Source organism: Chiroxiphia lanceolata, chromosome 18 (genome assembly GCF_009829145.1).
Source record: "Chiroxiphia lanceolata isolate bChiLan1 chromosome 18, bChiLan1.pri, whole genome shotgun sequence".
Lineage (NCBI taxonomy): Eukaryota > Metazoa > Chordata > Aves > Passeriformes > Pipridae > Chiroxiphia > Chiroxiphia lanceolata.
In genome coordinates this window covers 9,965,805-9,984,746 of record NC_045654.1, presented here as the reverse complement: position 1 = coordinate 9,984,746, position 18,942 = coordinate 9,965,805, and the positions used below count along the sequence as shown (strand labels likewise).

The 18,942-nt window shown below is 54.3% G+C and overlaps 1 protein-coding gene across 12 annotated transcripts in view; it reads left to right on the top strand.

Moving 5' to 3' along the window:
• The window catches only part of NCOR2 (nuclear receptor corepressor 2), a 238,186-nt gene that overhangs the window by 192,876 nt on the left and 26,368 nt on the right, over nucleotides 1-18,942 (top strand). For all 12 annotated transcript variants that reach the window (XM_032705362.1, XM_032705361.1, XM_032705360.1 and 9 more), the window contains 8 exons: nucleotides 3,242-3,389; nucleotides 5,868-6,423; nucleotides 10,755-10,875; nucleotides 11,822-12,053; nucleotides 16,702-16,857; nucleotides 17,325-17,464; nucleotides 17,543-17,648; nucleotides 18,343-18,447. In XM_032705362.1, the coding sequence (XP_032561253.1) occupies nucleotides 3,242-3,389; nucleotides 5,868-6,423; nucleotides 10,755-10,875; nucleotides 11,822-12,053; nucleotides 16,702-16,857; nucleotides 17,325-17,464; nucleotides 17,543-17,648; nucleotides 18,343-18,447 (1,564 nt within the window). The remainder of the gene's footprint in view (nucleotides 1-3,241; nucleotides 3,390-5,867; nucleotides 6,424-10,754; nucleotides 10,876-11,821; nucleotides 12,054-16,701; nucleotides 16,858-17,324; nucleotides 17,465-17,542; nucleotides 17,649-18,342; nucleotides 18,448-18,942) is intronic.

Sequence of the window (18,942 nt, the reverse complement as noted above, 5' to 3'; positions counted from 1 at the left end):
CAAATCTCATCCTATACCCAGTTCAGCCGCGACCTCTGTGGAGGAAGCACGTGGCGAGGCAGTGTGGCATCGCTTAGTTTTGCCATGGTATCCACAGATGATTCCCTGACCTCATCACCACCAGCTATTGCTGATCACGTGCAGGGAAATGCAGCGGCTCTGCTTTTCCTCCTCTTGCTTAACGAGAGTAAACTTAATTAGTAGATCTCATTCATTTCCCAAATGGGGCTCGTTAATATTGTAGCCTCCTCTTCCAGGTAGGTGTGACACCAGGTTTCCGCAGTGTGCAGGTGGCTCGGATGAGCTGTGCGGCCAGGCCAACAGCAGTGACTCGTGTGGGATGGGAAGCAGACCCCTGTGGCTCGGGCTGTCCCTGCCAGCCAGCCACACCATGGGACAGGCAGCCAGTGACTGCTGGAAGAGGGTCAGGCCACCTCGAGGCTTCGCTTTATCTGCCCTGTTGTGTGTTTTGGCTTGGTTTCGCTGCCGCACGGCTCGGACGTGTCCCAGGCATCAGCGTCACTTAGCCTTGACCTTCCGCACACTGCACTCACTAATCTCAGCATTTAAGGAAAGCGGGGCATTGGTATTCGTGGTGTTCTCAGAGCTCTTCTTTCTGTTAATGGCTGGAGATTAGGCTCTGTCTTCACCGGCACCTCTCTGCAGTGTGGTTGTCACTTTGGGCTTGTGTCTGCTGGGGCTTGTTTTGGCTTGTGCAGCAAAGAGGGCAACCTGTTCCCTGGACTGGGGCTGGTCCTGCTTGGAGAACTAATCTTTTGGACCTCCTCTGAGCAACATTTCTTTAATGCCTTGCTCTTTTGGGTAATGCTGGCTTTGCACAGCAAAACTGCTTTGAGAGTGCAGTCTGGTGGCCTCTGCTTCTGAGGGATGAATGTGCCTGTCTTGCCTTGGTGCAGACCCTTGTTCTCAGGGTGGAGAACTGAGACCCTCTTCACTGCAGTGGCAGAGAGGTCCTTCCTGCAGGGTCACTGCTCTACCCCTTCCCATCACTGCCGACTGCTCCTGCAGCAGAGCGCAGGAGTCACTGTAGTTAGACCTGGTCCTGGCATGGCTGCAAACACACATCATTGCGTGATACCAGGCTGGGACTGCCTGGTCGTGCTCTTTGGACAGGCTGAGGCTGATGGGAGGTTCCCATCATGATGGTTTTGTGTTGGTAGCAGGGTTTGGAAACTGTTTGGGCGGTTGCTGTCATGTCAGTTGGTGAGAGCAGGGAGAGGCTGAATTTGTCAGGATGGCCTGGAAAGACATCACAGAGGAGGAGGCATGGAGTGACCCTTCGTGCAGGGTTTGGTGTCCTCACTGTGCACAGAACTTCTCCTCAGTGGTCTTGGCAAGGCAGAATGCTTGAGTGGCACCAAGTCCTGGATGTTCCTGAAGAAATACCTGTGGAAGGCAGAGAGCCACAAAATAAGCATCAGCATGACCATAGCAAATGGTCCTGGCACCTTCCCGTGGCCTTGCTGGCAATCACTTGGATTAAAAGTACATTGTTACAATGGGAGATGCCTGGTTCCAGGCATGGCTCACAGAGACTCTTGTCGTTAGGACAGTTGTGGTTAGGATCTCATGTCAGCCATGGGAACCGTGGGGCTACTTATGGAGGCAGGGCAGGATGGGACCCCTTCCTGGGCAGGGTGCAGGGAGCAAGTCTGCTCAAGGGATCTGGAGCTGTCAGCATGATAAATGGCAAAGTGATGGCCTTGAATGTATCTCTAGATGTAGCCAGGATCTGCTGCCTGGATTTCATTCTCCTTAAATATCAGCAGTGGGGTCTGCTGGGAGAGGGACCTATGGTGCCCCTGGGGCTGCTCCCTGCTCTGCTCTTCCAGCAGCTGCCAGCCTCAGGCTCTGGCCAAGTAGGGTGCTGAGGCAGGGGCTGGTTCCCAGCTAATTCCCACAGCGAGGAGCCTGCTCCTGCCCGCGGCTGAGTCACAGACCCGTGAGTAAGAGGCAGAGAAGTCTTTGCCATAGTAACGTCGGCGCTTTGTCACCGCATTAGCGTGATGGGGAACTGCTGCTTCACACAGAAACGTGCAGTTGCTGAATCGCTGCCGTGGCAGAGGCGCGAACGCCGGCAGCACCGGGGCATTGCCGGCAGGGCCGGGATGGGGCGAGGGAACCGCGGGGCCCGGCCTTCCTCCCGCCACCTCTCTGCGCCTGCACAGAGCCTGTTCTCGAGTGTCTTTTTTCCCCCTCTCTTCTGCCCAGTTTGATAAAAATAGATTTTGAGCAAGCAGCGTTTCCAAGCAAAAAGCAGTTGTATTTGTTTGTTTTATCTGGAAGTTTTCTAAAGGATTGAAAAGTTGGGGGTGGGGGGAGGGGGGACCAGCTCTTCCCAGCACAGAGATCCAGCAGCAGAGTTAACGTTTCCACCACGGCTTTATCTTTTCATCCATGTAAATAAACGTCCTACACACGTCACTCATGTGGGGTTTGCAGGGAGAGCCGGAGATGATGAGCCTGTTCCTACTGGTAATATTTACTCAAGCAACAAGAGCAGGAAACAATAGCAAAGCCGAGACTTTTCCTTTAGGTCTGCAGGAGGGAGCAGCTGCCCGCGCCCTCGTGGCTGTGGCACGTGCCCCAGCAAGGGAGGACAGGGCTGTCTTGGGGCAGGACAGGACACCAGGAAGCTCCCCTTTGGGATGCCGTGCTTCACGGAGCATCCCCACTGTTCACCAGTGACAGCTGCCTGGGCATGGCAGTCAGAGCCCTTTGGCAGCACCTGCCAAAGGGGTCATGAAAGCTGGTGCATGAAAATGTTGGCTGGGCTGTATCTGGGGCATCAGCTTTGTTATCTGCAGATGAACGTCAGTTCGGAGCCACATCTGTATGTGTAGCTGAAGGTAGAGCCTGGAAATGCGCAGGACTAACACGTCACATGTGTAATGGCCAGACACACAACCTCTGGGCTCTTGCCAGCCCTGCACTGGTGATCTCTGCATGCTGGTCCCTTGTCCACATATCCGTGCCATCCTTCCCTTGGAGGCTTGCTGCTGCCTGAGGGTGGAGCTCCATGTGGAGCCAGGCTGGCAAAATTTTTTGGCCAGGTGACATCACACTGCCAGGCTTTCAACTGATGAGTCTGGTCCCAAAGAGCAGGGGGTCTCTGGTGGTAGGAGCATTCCTCTTGGCCCTTTGGGCAAGACTGGTGCTCTCTGTTCCCACATGGCTCTCCATGGGCTTTGCCTCTCACTGTCCTCTTCCTCTTCTCCAGGAGAAAGAAAGGAACGCCAAGAGGAAGAAGAAAAAAGGCGCTGCTGTTCAGAACGAAGAAGCCGCCTTCCCTCCTGCAGCTGAGGACGAGGAGATGGAGGTGTCGGGGACGAGCGGCAACGAGGAGGAGATGGCAGAGGAGACGGAAGGTGAGGCGGGTTGGGGGCTGTGGGGGGGAATGTACTCAGCTCTCCTGGCTTTGCTGCCTGGTCACGGCAGAGGCGTCACACACGGCCTCTCCGGAGCTGCAAATGTCAGCACTCACAAGGGGTCACGTCTGTCACCCCAAGGTCACTCCGAGGTGACGGTGTCTCACAGCACAAGGCGCTTGTGGCGTTTTGGATGCCTCTGCATTTCACGCTTGCGAGGATTGCCCTGGATCACTGCCCTCCTCCCATGTCTGTCTGGACAGATGGCTATTTTTGGGAGCCCTTTGGTTTCTGATTCCTGTCAGCATGCTCTCCAAGAGCACCCAGCTTCCTAGGGCCTCTGGGAAGTAAATCACATTTCTTGGTGTTTTCCTCCAAAGGAGGATCCCTGCATGCTCAGCAGGGTTAGACAGCCACCACTGTGGGCTTTCACAGAGCTTATCATGGGCTCAAGGAGAGATAACTGGTCAAGGTTTGTGTGAACCCATCCCCATCCCATGAGGGCATTGCTGCTTCCCCTGTCAGTGGAGTTCCCAGAGCCCAGCCCTGCAGCGAAGGCAGGGAAAGCCGGTGGTCTCCCACCAACAAGGCTGATGCATCACGGCAGGTCTTTTCCTCCTCCTTTCCCTTTTAAGGTAGCATTTTCCTCCATCTCAGCCGTACCAAAGAAAGGAAACAACTTGAAAGTGACAATTTTCAGCTATTTATCGCTTAGAAAGTGTGGCAGTTTGGAGTTTGGAGAAAATGTGCACAATTTTCCAACAATAGCCCATTTGACTTCTGTCAAAGTAATTTAATAACTTAACCAGCACTATGGCACCACACTGGTTCCTGGCCTTAGCACCCAGGCTAATGGAACTTGAAATGGGAAATCTTTTCAAATTGTCTTTGCAAGTGACTCATTACAAGGCAGATTCCCGGTAAATCTTTGTGCCAGGTGATACGTGACTCACAGGAGCAAAGTAAAAGGTAGTTATTGCTCTTTGTAAGAGTGCCTGAGAGGAAACAATGTGATTTTGAGATTAGAGACGAATCTCTTGACATGCTCTCAAGCCTTACACTCCAAGAGCATTGGCTCTCATTCTGCTGCTGGGGTCGGCTGCAGAGCTGTGGAAAGGCATGAGGAGGGGGGATGAAACGTAATGGGCATAGAAGTGCCAGGATTGTGTTACGTAGGAGACGGCCACTGGCTCCAGGGGGATATTTGGGGATGCTCAGACAATACCTTAGAGTTGCAGGGGCCATGTGGCCGGCCAGGGACAGGGGGAAGGACTTGGTGTGGGGGTTATGGTATAGACTATGGATTCAGCATCTGGAGGGAGTGCACTGGAGTTTACAGCTTGGTTGAGCTTGGGATGAGCCACCACTGGGTGTCTCGACATGGTGTTCAGAGTAGCATCAAGTGGCAGTCGGGCAGAGTTTGGCCAAACATGCTGTGAACTTTGTCCTGGGTGGGTGACAGGGCACCTCATTGCTTGATTGCAAGTGAGTAAGGTTGGAGAAGGCCAAGATTCCTGGAGAGCATGGCGCGATTTCTCATTGAGGAAGGATGGATGTGCTCTGACGTACAGCTCTTAAGACACAGTCCTTCTGTGCCACTCATCATTGAGCTGGCTGTGCTGCTGTGGAGAAAGGCAAGTCAAGGAATGCACACGAGGAAGCCTTTGGGTATGAGCGTGAGAGCCCTGCCCGGTGGGGACGTGCTGGGATGGGACCGTGGAAATCTCCTGGTGCTCCTGGCTCTGACTGTGTTTGTCCGGCAAAGGCTTGGAGGGAGCAATCCTCTCCCCAGCTGTAGAAACAATCTCTTGGCAGCACCGAACTCTTGAGTGGTGCATGGATGCTTGTGCTTCCAGCTCACGTCAAGCCGCTGGTGGCAGATTTGAGAATGATCCTTCCCATGTAATAATTAACCTGTCCTGCAGCACTGCCAGCGCTTTGCTTTTGCCGACCCTGACCTCCTTTTTTTCTGCTACCAGTGGCTTAAACAACAACAAACACTTGCAGTGTTTTGGGATGATCCCAGCTGCCCCAGGGGTAGCAGAGCCAGGGACATGGGCGACGTAAGTCAGCGAGCAGGGTGCCAGTGAGGTGCCAGTCCTGGGGCAGCAGAGCTGATCCTGAGCCATGGGTGAGAGGGCGGGGAGGGAGCAAGTCTTGTCCTGCAAGTCCAGCCAGCAGCAAGGGTTTTCCCTTTAAAATCCAGCTTCCCAGTCGCTTGTCTCCAGGCTTTTGGGCGTGTGGTTTTGTGTTTGGGTGGGGGTTAATAATCATGCTGGGCAAGCAGAGAGGCCCCCAGAACATCACTGCTTAGTAGGCTCTGGATCTGGGGATCCCAGCACAGCTCTCCCAGCCCCGGGATCATCTCCTCCTCAGAGGAACGAGGGCGTTCTCTTCCCAAGGGAGGGGGTGGAGGCAGCGATATGGGAAGCAAGAATCTCAGGCTGATCCTTATTTTTATTTCTTCCCTTTTCTCAGCTGCAGTAAATAACAGCTCTGACACCGAGAGCATTCCCTCGCCAAGGCCTGAAGCCAAAGAAGGAGGCGAAAACGGGGCCAAGGCACCACCCGGGCCGGGAGGTGACACCGGCACAGAACCGGCAGTCAAGTGGGAAGAGGCTCCAACACCCCCCGACGCTCCCCCTGCTCCCCCTGTCAACCCCGCTCCAGCCACCAGCCCCCCGCCCGAGGCAGCTCCCGAGCCGCCCAGCAGCGAGGAGAAGGTGCCAGAGGACCTGGTGGTGGACGTGGTGAAAACGGAGGAGCCAGAGGAGAAGGTGAACGAGGAGCCCTGCAAGAGCGAGGTGAAGAAGGAGGAGAGCGAAGAGAGCCAGGAGAAGGACAAGGGGAATGACAAGAAGGCAGAAAGTGGCGTCAGCAGTGCAGGGACAGCGGGGACAGAGGGGACGCCCAAGGCTGAGAAGAAGGAGAGCCATAAGGGCAGTAAAGGCCCCGGGGTGAACCCTGACAGCGACTCCAGCGCGACCTGCAGCGCGGACGAGATGGACGAGCAGGATGCTGTGGACAAGAGCAGGTAGGAGCTGGGAGAGAGGGGGGCAAGTGAACAGCTGAACGGCTAGATGAGCATCTTCGTTGCGTGCTGTAGTGTCCATGTGTGCCTTTGTGAGCTCCTCCTTGGGAATATCACTGCTCAGGCACTCCCCCAGGCAAAGGAACTTCCCAGCTGTGTCCCCATGTGCCCCCAGCCCTTTGGCCATTGCTTCCAAAGGGGCTTTGACACAACAGGCAGTGTGATGTCCCAACGTACGGGTACTGCTGGGAAATGGCCATGGGCAGATGTTGGATGCAGAGCCACTGCGTGTGCTGGTGGCAGCTGCCCATTTGGGTGATGCAATGGAGCAGGATGTGCCCTTGGGGACAGTGGAGTTGTGCTGGTTTGCCAGCATCTGGGGTTGGGAATGGTTTCTGTCTGAGCTGGCACTGGCAGGAGAAAAGTCACATCAGGGACATGTTCCCAGTGCAGAGAGGGGGCGAGTTGTTCCCTTGGCGGAGATGCTGCTTGGATCTGTAGGGGCAAATTATCCGTCCTGGCCCTAGAGACAGGAAAGCGATGTGGGCTGTGTGAACTTTACTTTACCCACGCCAGTGGGTTTTGACCTGAGCTGCTGTGGTCCTGAACCCTCCACCCACCCCTGGGGCTGGCAGCCAAGGGCACCTTGGACCCTTCATGGATGGCTCCTGGGACAGGGAGGAGAAACACTGACCCCCTTGTAGAAAATCCTACTCTCTTCCCAGCTTTTCCCAAAGACCCCTGCCCACCCAAGAGCCTCACAAATGGAGAGGGAGTTTTCTGTTTTTTAAAGAATACATATGAGTACACATGTCCTCATAGCACTGAATTTTCTAATGGCTCCTAGGCCAGGTAGGACTCCTGTGTCCAGTCTGCCATTGCAGATAGGGACAGCAGCCCAGCTCCCACCTCAGAGCTGGGCTGGGACTGGAGGCTGGCATCCCACATCCAGCATTCTGTATCCAACATCCCTCCCGTGGGGTCTCAGGAGGCAGTTTGGCAGTGAGATGGGTGCTGTCAGGCTGGGCAGGCTGTACCCAGTGCTGTGGATTGGGTTATTTAAAAAACAACCAAACAAAGCAATGGGATGAGGTTGGAGGGAGTTGTTGTGCATCCCCCCACTCTGAATGGCCTTTGTGCTTCCCCTGTGAGTGATGCAGGAGCAGTGGATGAGTGCTACTGGTGTGGGAAGATCCTCCACACTGCCTGGCTGCCCCAGAGGAGCAGCCTCTCTTGCTGCTGAGCAGCTGGAAGCAGCACTGACGATGCCAAGGGGTGGTGTGGATGCCCCTAGCCCTGGCCCCATGGCAGGGCTGAGGCCTCTTGGCTGCAGAGCTCCTTTCCAGCAGTGGCCAGAGTCCAGCACCACCCCTCCCCACCCTCTCCTCCTTCCCAGACAGGAGAAAACCTCCCAGCAAGGGAGAGTGAGGCCAGTGAGGCTGTTCTCCTGCAGTTTAACATTAACCCAACTGAAAGCAGGACAGAAGTGGATTGTACCAACTTCCCAGCAGCAGAGGAGCAAGTCGTCTTGGGAACGACTTTTCCATCCCAACTTTTTCATCCTCGCTGAGTCAGCACCTATCTCGCTTGTCAAACGGTTACCAGCTTCCAGGAATATTAAACATTAAACAGGCGTCCCGCAGCTCCCGGGCCGCTCCTCTAATCTGGTGTGGCAATGAGATGTAGGCGATAGCAGAACCTGCTGGCATGGCAATGCTACAGCTGGCGCTGGCACCGGGCACTTCCCAACCCAGAAGCACCCACAGGGTTGATCCACAGCTGGCTCAGAGTTTTTGGCACCCCCATGCCCTTCGCTGCTCTATCGTTGCCCCCTTGCCTTTCCTGTGGGCCGAGGGCTGGTGGCCCGCGGGCGGTTCCCGCAGCCCCGCTGCCGCAGCGTGACTCGCGCTGAGCAGGGCCAGGCTGCCGCGATGCCGCGTGAGCCGCCCCGTCACCGCATCACCCGATGCTCGCCCGCCCACCCAGCGCCGGCGGGGCGTGGGTGCTCTTCCCTGCGCTTGTGAAAGCATCAAGCTGTCCCTGGCATCTCCTAGAAGGGGACAGAAGGTGGTTGGGGTGTCCCCGCGGTGAGAGGGAAAGGGTGCAGGGTAGGGGCAGCCTTTTTTTGGGTCCTCCTGCAGTTCACACTAGCAAAGACACGGCCAGGATTGAGGAGGCGCAGCCTTAACTCATCCAAGCTGAAGAAGGCAGCTGGTTGTCTGTGGTTCCACGCAGCGGGTGCTGCAGGAGGGCTGCTGCGAGCACGGCCAGGATGTGGTTCAGCGAGGGGTCACGCCGGATGAGGACGCATGAGGGAGGCCATGCACAGCCACCACTGCAGACCTGCAGTGCAGAGAGAAGACACCTGCCCATAAACCCTGCACTGAGCCACCCCTGGGCTGCACATCCCGTTGTTGGCTCAGCCATAGGTGTGGGGACTCTACTGGGCCAGCGCCGTGTTGGTGCCGTGGCCCTGGCTTGGGGGAGCCCATTGAGAAGATCTGGTAACTGTTGCCTTTGCACAACCACTGGCTGTGCATGGAGTCATGTTTGGCTGGGTCATGTGTCAGTGTGTTGGCTCATCTGGAAATTAAACTAGTCCCAGTCTCCGTGACAGACGCTGGGGAACGCAGTGTCCTAGTCATCCCCAAAGCTTCATGCCTGGGAAGGGGCATTTCTATACCACCGAAGCTCAGCCATGGGTGTCCTGACCCCTTCCCGCTCAAACCCCTTTCCCATCCTTCCCAATGCCATCACCCATCTTTAGACATTCGTGCTTGGGTTTGGGAGGCTGCGGGTTGGCAGCAAGTAGATACAAGATGCTGAGAGTTGTTCATACAGTGACTTCCAGAGCAAAGCATCCAACAGACATACCATTGTCCAGCACAAAATCAACTGGGAGGGATGTAATAAATTAGGCAATTTGCATATTGATGAATTTAATACTGCCATTGGCTTCCTAAGCGTCAGGATCCTGGAGGGATTCAGGAAACCTGAGGATCTTGAGGGTGCTTAAGGGACTTTTAAGAGTGCTTAAATGCATCTCTGCAAGCACCAACGAGCACACAGAGCAGCTGCTGTGGCGGCTGTGCCACAGCTCAGCATGGCGTGAAGGTCTCAGGGACAAGTGCTGGGTGCCCTTGTCCCCAGCCATGTGTTTCAGCAGACTCTGGGGCATTGCACCCTTTGAGGAGACTTGCATTCCCCACAGCATGGCTTTATAACATCCATGTGGCTTCACAGGCAGACATCACTGGGATTATTTAGGGAGAAGCTGAGATTTGCTGGCCCTTGCCTGGTCTCCCCTGGGTGCCTAACCAGAGCACCCTGGGCCCGGTGTGGAGGTTGGTCCCTTTCCTCTCTGGTGCCAGGCTGCACAGAGCAAGGGCTGGGGCAGTCCCAGCACCATGATGAGTTTATTCCCCACACATGGCCCCGCCACGCTTGTTTATTCATCCAAGGGTGAGCATGGAATGACCTTGAAATTTATAGGCTGAAGAGAACACTGAAATAACAGCTAAAATAAACAAATCAAGCTGTAAAGCTTGAAAACTATGAACTAGCTTCAACAAACTGAAGTCAGGAGAGTGAGAAAGCAGAGATGGCCTGGAGAGATGTGGTCCCCAGGGTCTCAGCATGAGCTTGGGAGCTGGACACACTGATGGTTTGACCCATGGGCTTTGCACACCTCCATCCCACCCTGTTTTGGTGGCACCATGGGGATCCCCACTGTGTTTACACAGGGACTCTGCACGGCTGGCTGAGCATCTACCAGGGAGCTCAAACAGCCAAGGGGAAGAGCAAGTGGTGAGAGTGCAGAGCTGCACAGCTGCTGGGCTGCTGAGCACCAAATCCAGCCTCTCATCTTTCAAGTGACCCGAGCGCCCCAGCTGCCTGCACGTGGTGGCTTGTCCTGGCTTTAGCACCTTGGTAAAAGACAGTCCTTGAAGAGGAGCATGGGCCAATCCCCAGCTCTCGGTGAGCACCACATGTGAACTCCCAACTGGTCACCCTGCTCTGTAATGCCCAGCTCTAGGCTCCAGTTCTCCCTCAGGTTTATTCTGGGCAACAGCATATCTGCTAGGAATAGTGTGGGGATGAGGGAAAGGGGTTGAGAGCCTGCTGAGCCAGATGTAAGGGTCTCATTTGAGCATGAAGTCCTCTGGGACTTTGAGCTCAGATTCCCAGCAGCAAGCAGTGGTCCAGCACACTCCATCTTTCATGCAGAGAACGTTCTCTAGGCTCAGCAGCATAAAACAGGGGTGCAGGGTGTGGGCTGGGACATGGAATGTGCCCGTGGCATTGCCCTGCTGATGTGCGTCTGCTGGTTCCAGGTTGCTGTCCCCCCGGCCCAGCCTGCTCAACACCACCAGCGACACCAGGCTCAACTCCTCGCCGCAGAAGCCGCTGGACCTGAAGCAGCTGAAGCAGCGAGCTGCTGCCATCCCTCCCATCGTGAGTACCCCACCAGGGAGGGCCGGGACTGGGAGCACAGTGACTGCCTGTGCCTCGTGCGTGCTCTTCCTTTGGGCTCTGCGGTGTGCGTCAGGGTTCCAAGGATGTGCTCATCCCTGGGGATGGCCTCTGGTCCATAGAGAGCTGTGCCTGGGTGGTGCAAGCCCCGGGGCAGGCAAGGTGCTCCCTGTGCAGAGCATGTTCCCAGCTGCTGGAGCAGCTCTGCCAGCAGCGTTTGGATGTCTCTTGAGCTCTTTTATCAGAAAGTCGTGGGAGGTCTGGACAGAAAAAGCTTCTCGTTGCCACATGACTGCTGCCTCCCATTGCTTTAAAAAGCAAGAGTGCACCTTCCCAGCCCTGCATTTCATCTCATGTGCTTGAAGGATACCACCTAAGAAGTACTTATGCTCTTCCTCACTCAGAAGCTTTGCTTGGTGTCTTTTTGGCTACCCAGTAGTTGTGAATTGAAAGAACGTGTACTCTCCAAGGCTGACGGTTCCTCCTGGTGCAGTGGCTTGGGCTGTGACAAAATACATCCTGCTATCTCCAGGGTCAGCACCAGAGGAGCAACAGCACAGCGTGAGCAGGGAGGAAATCCCTGCCTTGGGGTTTGGGTGCTCAGAGAGGACCCATTCCTGGTGCTCTTCCAGTTTCCCATGTTACAGTTGAAGATGTGGCTGCTGTAATGTAACTTCTGAGAAAAGCTATGAGCACGTAACTATAGATTAGAGGTTTAAACAAATCTGAGTCTCTCCTGTGGCATCATGAGCACAGGGCTGACATGCTTTGTCATGGGCTTTTTTAGTCTCCTGTGGCTGGTGAGCTTTGAAGCCCTGTTGCCCTGCAAGACTTGCCAGGATGGGACAGGCAACATCTTGATGTCTCCAAGACTGTTACAGATGTCAACAGCACATGACAAGTGTCACCAATTCTTACTGCTTTGCAGATTTCCGAAGGTTTCTCAGAGGGGATATTGCAGAGTGGAAGCGTGAAGCCTCAGGTACCTCCCCACGCCTTGGCTCTCTACCAGCAGCAGATCACAAAAGCCCACGAGTCTGCCCGTGAGGACATGCCCCCGAGCAAGCCCCAGCAGCAGCAGCCTGAGAAGGAGCAGCAGCAGCAGCCCAGCAGCAGTCCCAGGGGAAAGAGCCGGAGCCCCGCTGTTGGTGACAAGGAAGGTAGGGCTGTGTGTGTGTCGGTGCGTGTGTATCCGCACGGAAATGCCCAGTGTGTGCAGCTGTACGCAGCCGGCAGCTTTCTTCCTCTTAGGTGAAAGCTTTCGTCGACCCTTGAAAGCTCTTTAATAGCATCTTGAGGCAGGACGAGAGAGGCATGGCTAATTTCCCGTGTTCATTAGACAGTACATCATGTCTCATTGAGCCTACAGCAAACACCGGGCAGTGTGGAGCGCCGAGGAGGTGAAGATTGCCTTTATTAGCGTCTCTGCCATTCACTGGAGAGCAGAGGGGCCTGGAGGCATGCCAAGGCTCTGGGTACAATGGCTCTTTTCTACCTTACTGGCTTTCTATAAAGAATGCTTTTAATGCACAGCAGGGACCATTATTTCATTTAAAATCAATGCTAATACTGTGACTCGGAGTCCAAAGGTTCCTGTAAAGATTCCCAGTGCTTTCTCCCCGGAATAGCTCTGATGTGGTTTGGCTGCTTAATGAGCAATTCAGAGTTTCCCACCGTAGAGCATCTGAAGCATTATTAGCTTGAGCACCTGGGGATCAAGGTTAAGAAGAGACGGGAAGTCCTGATGAGACCATCCTCTAAATGTGTTTTTAATCTGAGTGTCAGAGTCTGTTCCAGTTCAGCGTCTGCGTCCCTGCCCCTCGTAGGCAGCCTGTGGCTCAGTTGTGTGGGAGGATGAGATGCTGTCACCAGTGTCACAGTCAGGAGCAGGGAAGTCGGGCTGGGTGGGTGTATTGTCCCCCAGTGCTGGATCTTGCCCAGGGGTGGGTGCAGCTGCAAAAATTACCTGCTTGTGCATGGAAGAGGAAGGTGGATAAGACTGTATTGGGGAGGCAGATCTGCACTGGACTTGGGTGGTGATCTTCGCTGGAAAATCACTGCACTAGTTCACCTTCTGGCAGCCAGGATCGTCGCAGCCTGCTCTGTGTGTCCTGGACCAGGTAGTTGTTCCTCAAGCTGTCATGTCCCTCTGGACAGAAGGGTGTGCTTGCAGGGACATTTGGTTGGTGCCACTTGTCCACATTTTTTTCGAATAATAAATAGCACCATGTGTGCATCACATCTTCAGAATGTTTTGCATATAAGTAAGGAATGTGACTACTCACCTTGAAAGAAAGGGAGTTTCCCTGAAGTCATGGTGTTGCCACCCATGAAGTCTCATTTCCAGTTGATCTGATCCTGCTGTGTTCGTTTGTTGCCCAGATGGAACAGTTCCTCTTTAGCTCTTCCCCCTCAGTGGCAGGCACCTCCTGTGCCCTAATCCTGTGTGGACCTGATGCTGCGTTGCTCAGCTTCCTGGTGCACTGGGTGCCGCGGCCAGCACTCCAGCCCAGAGCTCTGCATTCCTCGTGTCTCAGTGCTGCAGCTCCAGCTTCCTCCTGGCCACAGGAGGATGAGGAGATGAGGCAGACTTGTGTGTGTGAGGTACAAGGCAGGGTTTAGGTGTTAGAGTCAATCATGCCATTCTGTGACCTGCTGGCACCATTATTAAATTCAAGGATCTGTTATCCCAGTGGATCTTTTGTTGCTTTGTTCTCTGCAAAGCACTAATGATATGAGGCACTTTATTCTCTCCTCTGTAGTGCTCTGAATCTTCCATGTTAATGAAATTATTTACACCTCCCTGTACCCTGCAAACATCTCAGCAGGACTTGGGCTCCAGCTGTGTGCTCTCCAAGCCCTGCATGGCTGTGCATGTGTACTGGGTGCCACGGTGGGCGTGTGATGCACGTGGACCCCAGGGAGTCATAGGCTGGTCTTCTCTGTTTGTGATGGGAATGCATCTCCCCTTTGAAAACCAGAAGGTTTGTGATGAGTCACCTCAGAGAGAAATCAACTCCCCCAAAGCCCTGATTTCAGTGCGAGTATGGACTCAGTGCTGTCTCTGCCCCTTGGAACACATCCCAGCTGTGGGTCAGGGGTTAGAAGGGAGATAGCCAGATAGTCCTGGCAAATCTGTGTACATCCCTTCCCTCCCCTGTTCTCCAAGGCATCCCAGTGAAGTGGCAAGCATCCAGACTGCAGACATCGTGCTGCCACTTGGGCCTTGAGTTAAAGGGGAGAGCCCCGTACAGCCTGCAGAGCCTTCGGGAGAACAGCCCTGTGCCACCTCCCAGCAAAGGGCTGGCTCCACCAGAGCAGGTACTCCCATTCCTACCCCGCTCTATAAGAGAGCTTGAACTCTTGAAACTGCTCCAGAGATCGACATCCTTCACACTGCTCTGGATTCGCTTCAAAGCCAAGTCTTGCACACATCCTGGCCGAGGCGTTGGCTGCCTCGCAGCCGCTGGCTGGGGCCATATCGGCTTGGAGGGCAGCCAGCCAGCCGTACCTTCCTGAGCACTGCCCTCCCTTCCCTGCCTTCCAAGAGGAGCTGCTAATCACGGGGCTGGGCAGAGGCAGGCAGCCCTGCCTGGATCTCACCGACAGGCAGACGGATCCCTTTTGCCATTGCTGAGTTGCCGTCAGGCGTATCTTTGGTTATCACTCGGCGGTTTGAACTCCAGCAGTATGTTTTGTGTTGATTTAGTTGTGTTTCATTTGGCCTTTGTAGGCGATGGGGAGCCAAGAGCATTAATTTGGATGACGGATCATATAAACCCTGACTCCTTCGCTCCCATTCCAGGGACTTGATAAACGGTAATAGGAACTCTCTCTTCCCTGCGTAAGTGCTATTTTATCAAAAGCTGGCTGAGTTATAGCCACCCTCTAATGTGGGGGCAATTAGGAACTGGCCACATTTCACAGGCTGGAGAGGCATGCAGGGGAGGGGACGGCTCCCGCGGGGAGGGGAGGAGGATGGGGCTCTCCAAGAGCCATCCAGGGTGCGTGTAGCCTTGGCTGACAGTGCCTTGGCGTCAGGGAGCATCTTCAGCTGGGACATCCCAGCGCTGTTCACCCCCGCATGAGCAGAGCTGAGCGAGGCTGAGCTGAAGGGGGGGAAGATCAGAGAGCATGGACGTGCCAGGGACTCTCAATCAGAGTGGAGGACGTGTCTGGATTCCCCTATACTGGCAAGGATGAAGGAATCCTCTCTGGGATCCAGCATGGGGATAGAAGACGCCCCAGCCAAGGTCTGGCCCCAGCAGGCTGCAGAGGTGTGAGTGCCTGCACACCTCTGTGTGCCCAGAATGGATTTCTTCTCTCACCAAAGGGGGCAAGAATAATCTCCCAGCTTCTGAGTACACTGAGCATGAATAACGATAATGCAGTAAAGCTTCATTAAATTGGGCCTCTGATAATCTACTTGCCCTATTATTAGGCTTAGCAGGATTCAGGCATCTATTTTTATCAAAAATTGATGGTTAAAGGCTGGGTTCATTTGTGATTGCTATTGTTTACTGCACAGTTTCTAATTTCTGGTCAATGCGGACGTTACACAGGTGGATCTGGAGAAGAAGGGCAGTGCAAAATTAAGTGTTTATTGATTACAAGCAAATCCTACCAAACCTGCCTCTAATCCATCCAGAAAAGGCTGTCTCATCTGTCTGCTTAGCAAAGCGTGAGGATGCACTTGGCATTGAGCTGGTGCAGATGAAGCCTCTCTTTTCCCTGCCATCCTTCAGCGCACGGCAGGGTTCGGGCATCCCCAGCACAGTTTCTCCATCATTAAGCTCTTCTTGGCCTCCAATCAGTCTTTTTGTAGCCAGGACGAACCCAGAACGGCATCCAGGATGCCCTGAGCCAGGTGATTTCAGGAGGCTTTCCTGCCCCCAGCCCCTGTGCCTCACAGCAGGCCGCCCTCATTTGGTTGTCCCACAGAGTCCATCTTCATCTTCGTTACCTTTGACAGTCCCAGGCATTGTGGTTGTCCCAGGTGTTCAGAGAACCATCAGGATGTTATCCCCTTCCTGTCCAAGAAGCTGATGCCACTATTTCTGGACACTTCCTACAGCTTGCAAATGATTTATAGCCAGCAGCCATCCTTTAGGAGCAGCTGAGCTTTCACATCGAGGAATGATGTGGGGATGAGCTTGTTCCCATTGTACTGGTATGCAGTGGTCCCTGGCAGTGGCCTGGAGCTCTGCAGGCATCCTGTGTGCCGCTGCACACCACAGACCGTGTTGTCACCAGAGAGCTGGTGCCCTCTGGGTGTCCCCTGTGCACCAAAGAGACACTGACATTGATGCCTCTTGGCCTTAAACTCAGTGGAGGATTTGGCATGATCATCATTAATCTCCCCACCATGCCATGGTGGCCACTGTGGAGCTGTGGGCACAGACGGGAGCTGCCCAGGAGCGAATCATGGATGGCCAAGCCCTGACAAGGAGCTGGACCCTGCAACCAGCTGCAAATGCCATCTCTCCTTGGTGAAGTGGGATGGCACCAGGTCCATGGAGGGCCCTGCTGGCAGTGAACACCAGCAGAGTCACCAGCACAGATGTCCATCCTCACAGCTGCACTTTAAACATCTGAGTAAAATAAATGCTGTCAAATCCAGGTGGTAATACTGAGCTTTTTCCTTTTAGCTTGGTTGGGGAATTCAGCCCTCACCTCATGGCCAGGTTGGACAGAACTGAAGCCACTTCCTGTGCTTGGAGCTGACTCTGGCTTCCCTTCCATGCTCACAGAGACCACTCACTCATGGGGGCTGCTGACCAAGCTGGTTTCTTTCTGTGTCCCTTGCAGAAAAGTCCGTGCATTTCTCCTCCATCGCAGAGGCTCAGAAGCTGAGTGCAGAGTCGATGGCTGCCTCGTGCTGGCCCCCTGTCCTGTCCTACCCCCGGGATGTGATCAAAACCTCTCCCCAGGCAGAGCCTCACTTGTTCCAGTACAACCCACCAGGCAAGTAGAACCCACTGGTTGGGTGGTATGTGTCCTCCTCTGCCTGACCTGAGGCTGAGCGCAGACTGTGATTGCAGCCAGTACCACAGGTCAGGCTCTTGAAGGTTCGTGGATGATCACATGGGTCTCCCAGCTCTGGCTGGGGCAGGTTTAGGGATGTGGTTTGTCACAGAGCAGTGTGAGTGCAAAGTCAGGCAGATTTTATCCTTCGCTGCACTGTCCCTCTCCAACTGGAGGGCAGACAAGTCGGGCACAGCACATCCTCTGGCTGCAGAAATGACAAGGCAGTAATTTAAACTATTCCAGTCCTTTCCAAAATGATCATGTGACTTGGAGCCTTGTGCAGGCTCACAGCTGGCCAGTTCACTGCATCCAGCCCCTGCTCTCTTCCGTGCCCCTTTCCTCTCTGATAGCTGCAGCCACTCTACCTGCCCTCAGTCCCACTAACATTTGTGTTTTCCTCACAGGACACCCCATCCCACTAAACCTGCATGAGAGCTCTCGCTCGGGGCTGCAGAGACTGGCCAGCATCTCCAACCCTCCCCCCCTCATCTCCTCCACCAAGCACCCCTCTGTGCTGGAGAGACCCGTCGGATCCATTTCCCAGGTAGGGTATTGGGTGTGAGCGGTGGAGACACCTTGCAAGGACCAGCAGTCGCTCCTGACCTCTCCTCTTGCCCCACAGGGAATGCCCATCCAGCTCCACACACCCTACAGCTCTGAGCATGCCAAGGTCCCTGTCGGCTCCATCACCATGGGCTTGCCACTGACCATGGATCCCAAGAAACTGGGTAAGGAACTGAGAAGTGAGTTGTTTCTCACGTGCCCTGAGAGCAGCAGAGAGTGAGCTTGCTGGCAGCATAGGAGAAAGGAGAAGCACAGGACATAGCAAGGGAGCACAGAGAGAACTGCTAAGAGGATGAAAGGATTAGTCCGTCAGGAGAGCAGAGACACAGGGAGCTAAATTTCTGCAGTATAGGAAAGCAGCAACTCGGTCAGGGATGCATCCCAGCCTATAAATACCCTCCAGCTAATACTGTGATCGAAGGAAGGAAATATATTGTTGCTCCCCAGGCTGGTAGGATAAAGAGTAAATGGCCTGAAGTGAACAAAGAAAGTGTTTAGTCTGCAGATTTGGAAGCTTTTCTTAACAGCAGGAGGGGATGGGTGAGGGATGAAGCCTGGGGAGTAGGGATATGGGCTCCGTTTCCTACTGTGTGTAAGTCCTGTTATAAACCAGCAGAAGGTTTTCAATGTCAGCTCCAGTCCCAGTGTGGGCAGTGCCTTTGCCAGTGCGAAAGATCTGGCTTTGCTTGCTGCCAGTTGTGTGTTCACCACCCTGGGAAGTCCATCACAAAGAGCTGGGGATAGCAAAGGTGCTGAGAAGGTGCCAACTTGGGGTGGACAGGAATAAAAGCCTCGACCAGCCAAGGGCTGCAGCCCCTTGTCCTGCGGCTATGCTGATATGTGGTTAATGTTTTCCAGTGCCTTTTCCTGGAGTAAAGCAGGAACAACTTTCTCCTAGAAGCCAGGCCAGCCAGCCAGAAAGTCTGGTTCTACAGCCGTCCCAGGAGGGCTCCATCCTGCGGGGTGAGGACCCAGAGTGGGAGGCGGATGTCCCGGCTGTGGAAGGGGAGGGATGCTGGCACTGCCAAGCCTGGTGAATGCTATGCTGGCTGCAGCTGCCTGGTTATCTTGGGTTTGATTCCTTGGACTGTGCTCAGCCCAAGGGGTCTCTTCACCTCTTTTCTCTGTATCCCCAAATCAGGGCCTCAGGTCTTGATTCTGGTGAAGGTTTTGCGTTCAGGGGCCACCTGAAAATCTGTTACATAAGACAAAGCGAGACCTGTTTAAATTCCATTGATTGGTGTTTTCATGCTTTTTACTGTTGCTGCTGCAGCTGGGCAGGGACCACATTTTCTTTAAATACAACTCTCTTTCGAGTTTCTTTCCCCATTAGCCAGGTAAAAAAAAATAAATGCCAAGGTGTTGCTTTTTGGTGCAAATTCTGGTTTGTGAAGCACCTTCAGTAAGGCAGTCAGGAGCCTGAGTGTGGTGGGCTCAAATCCTGCACTTAGTAGTCTC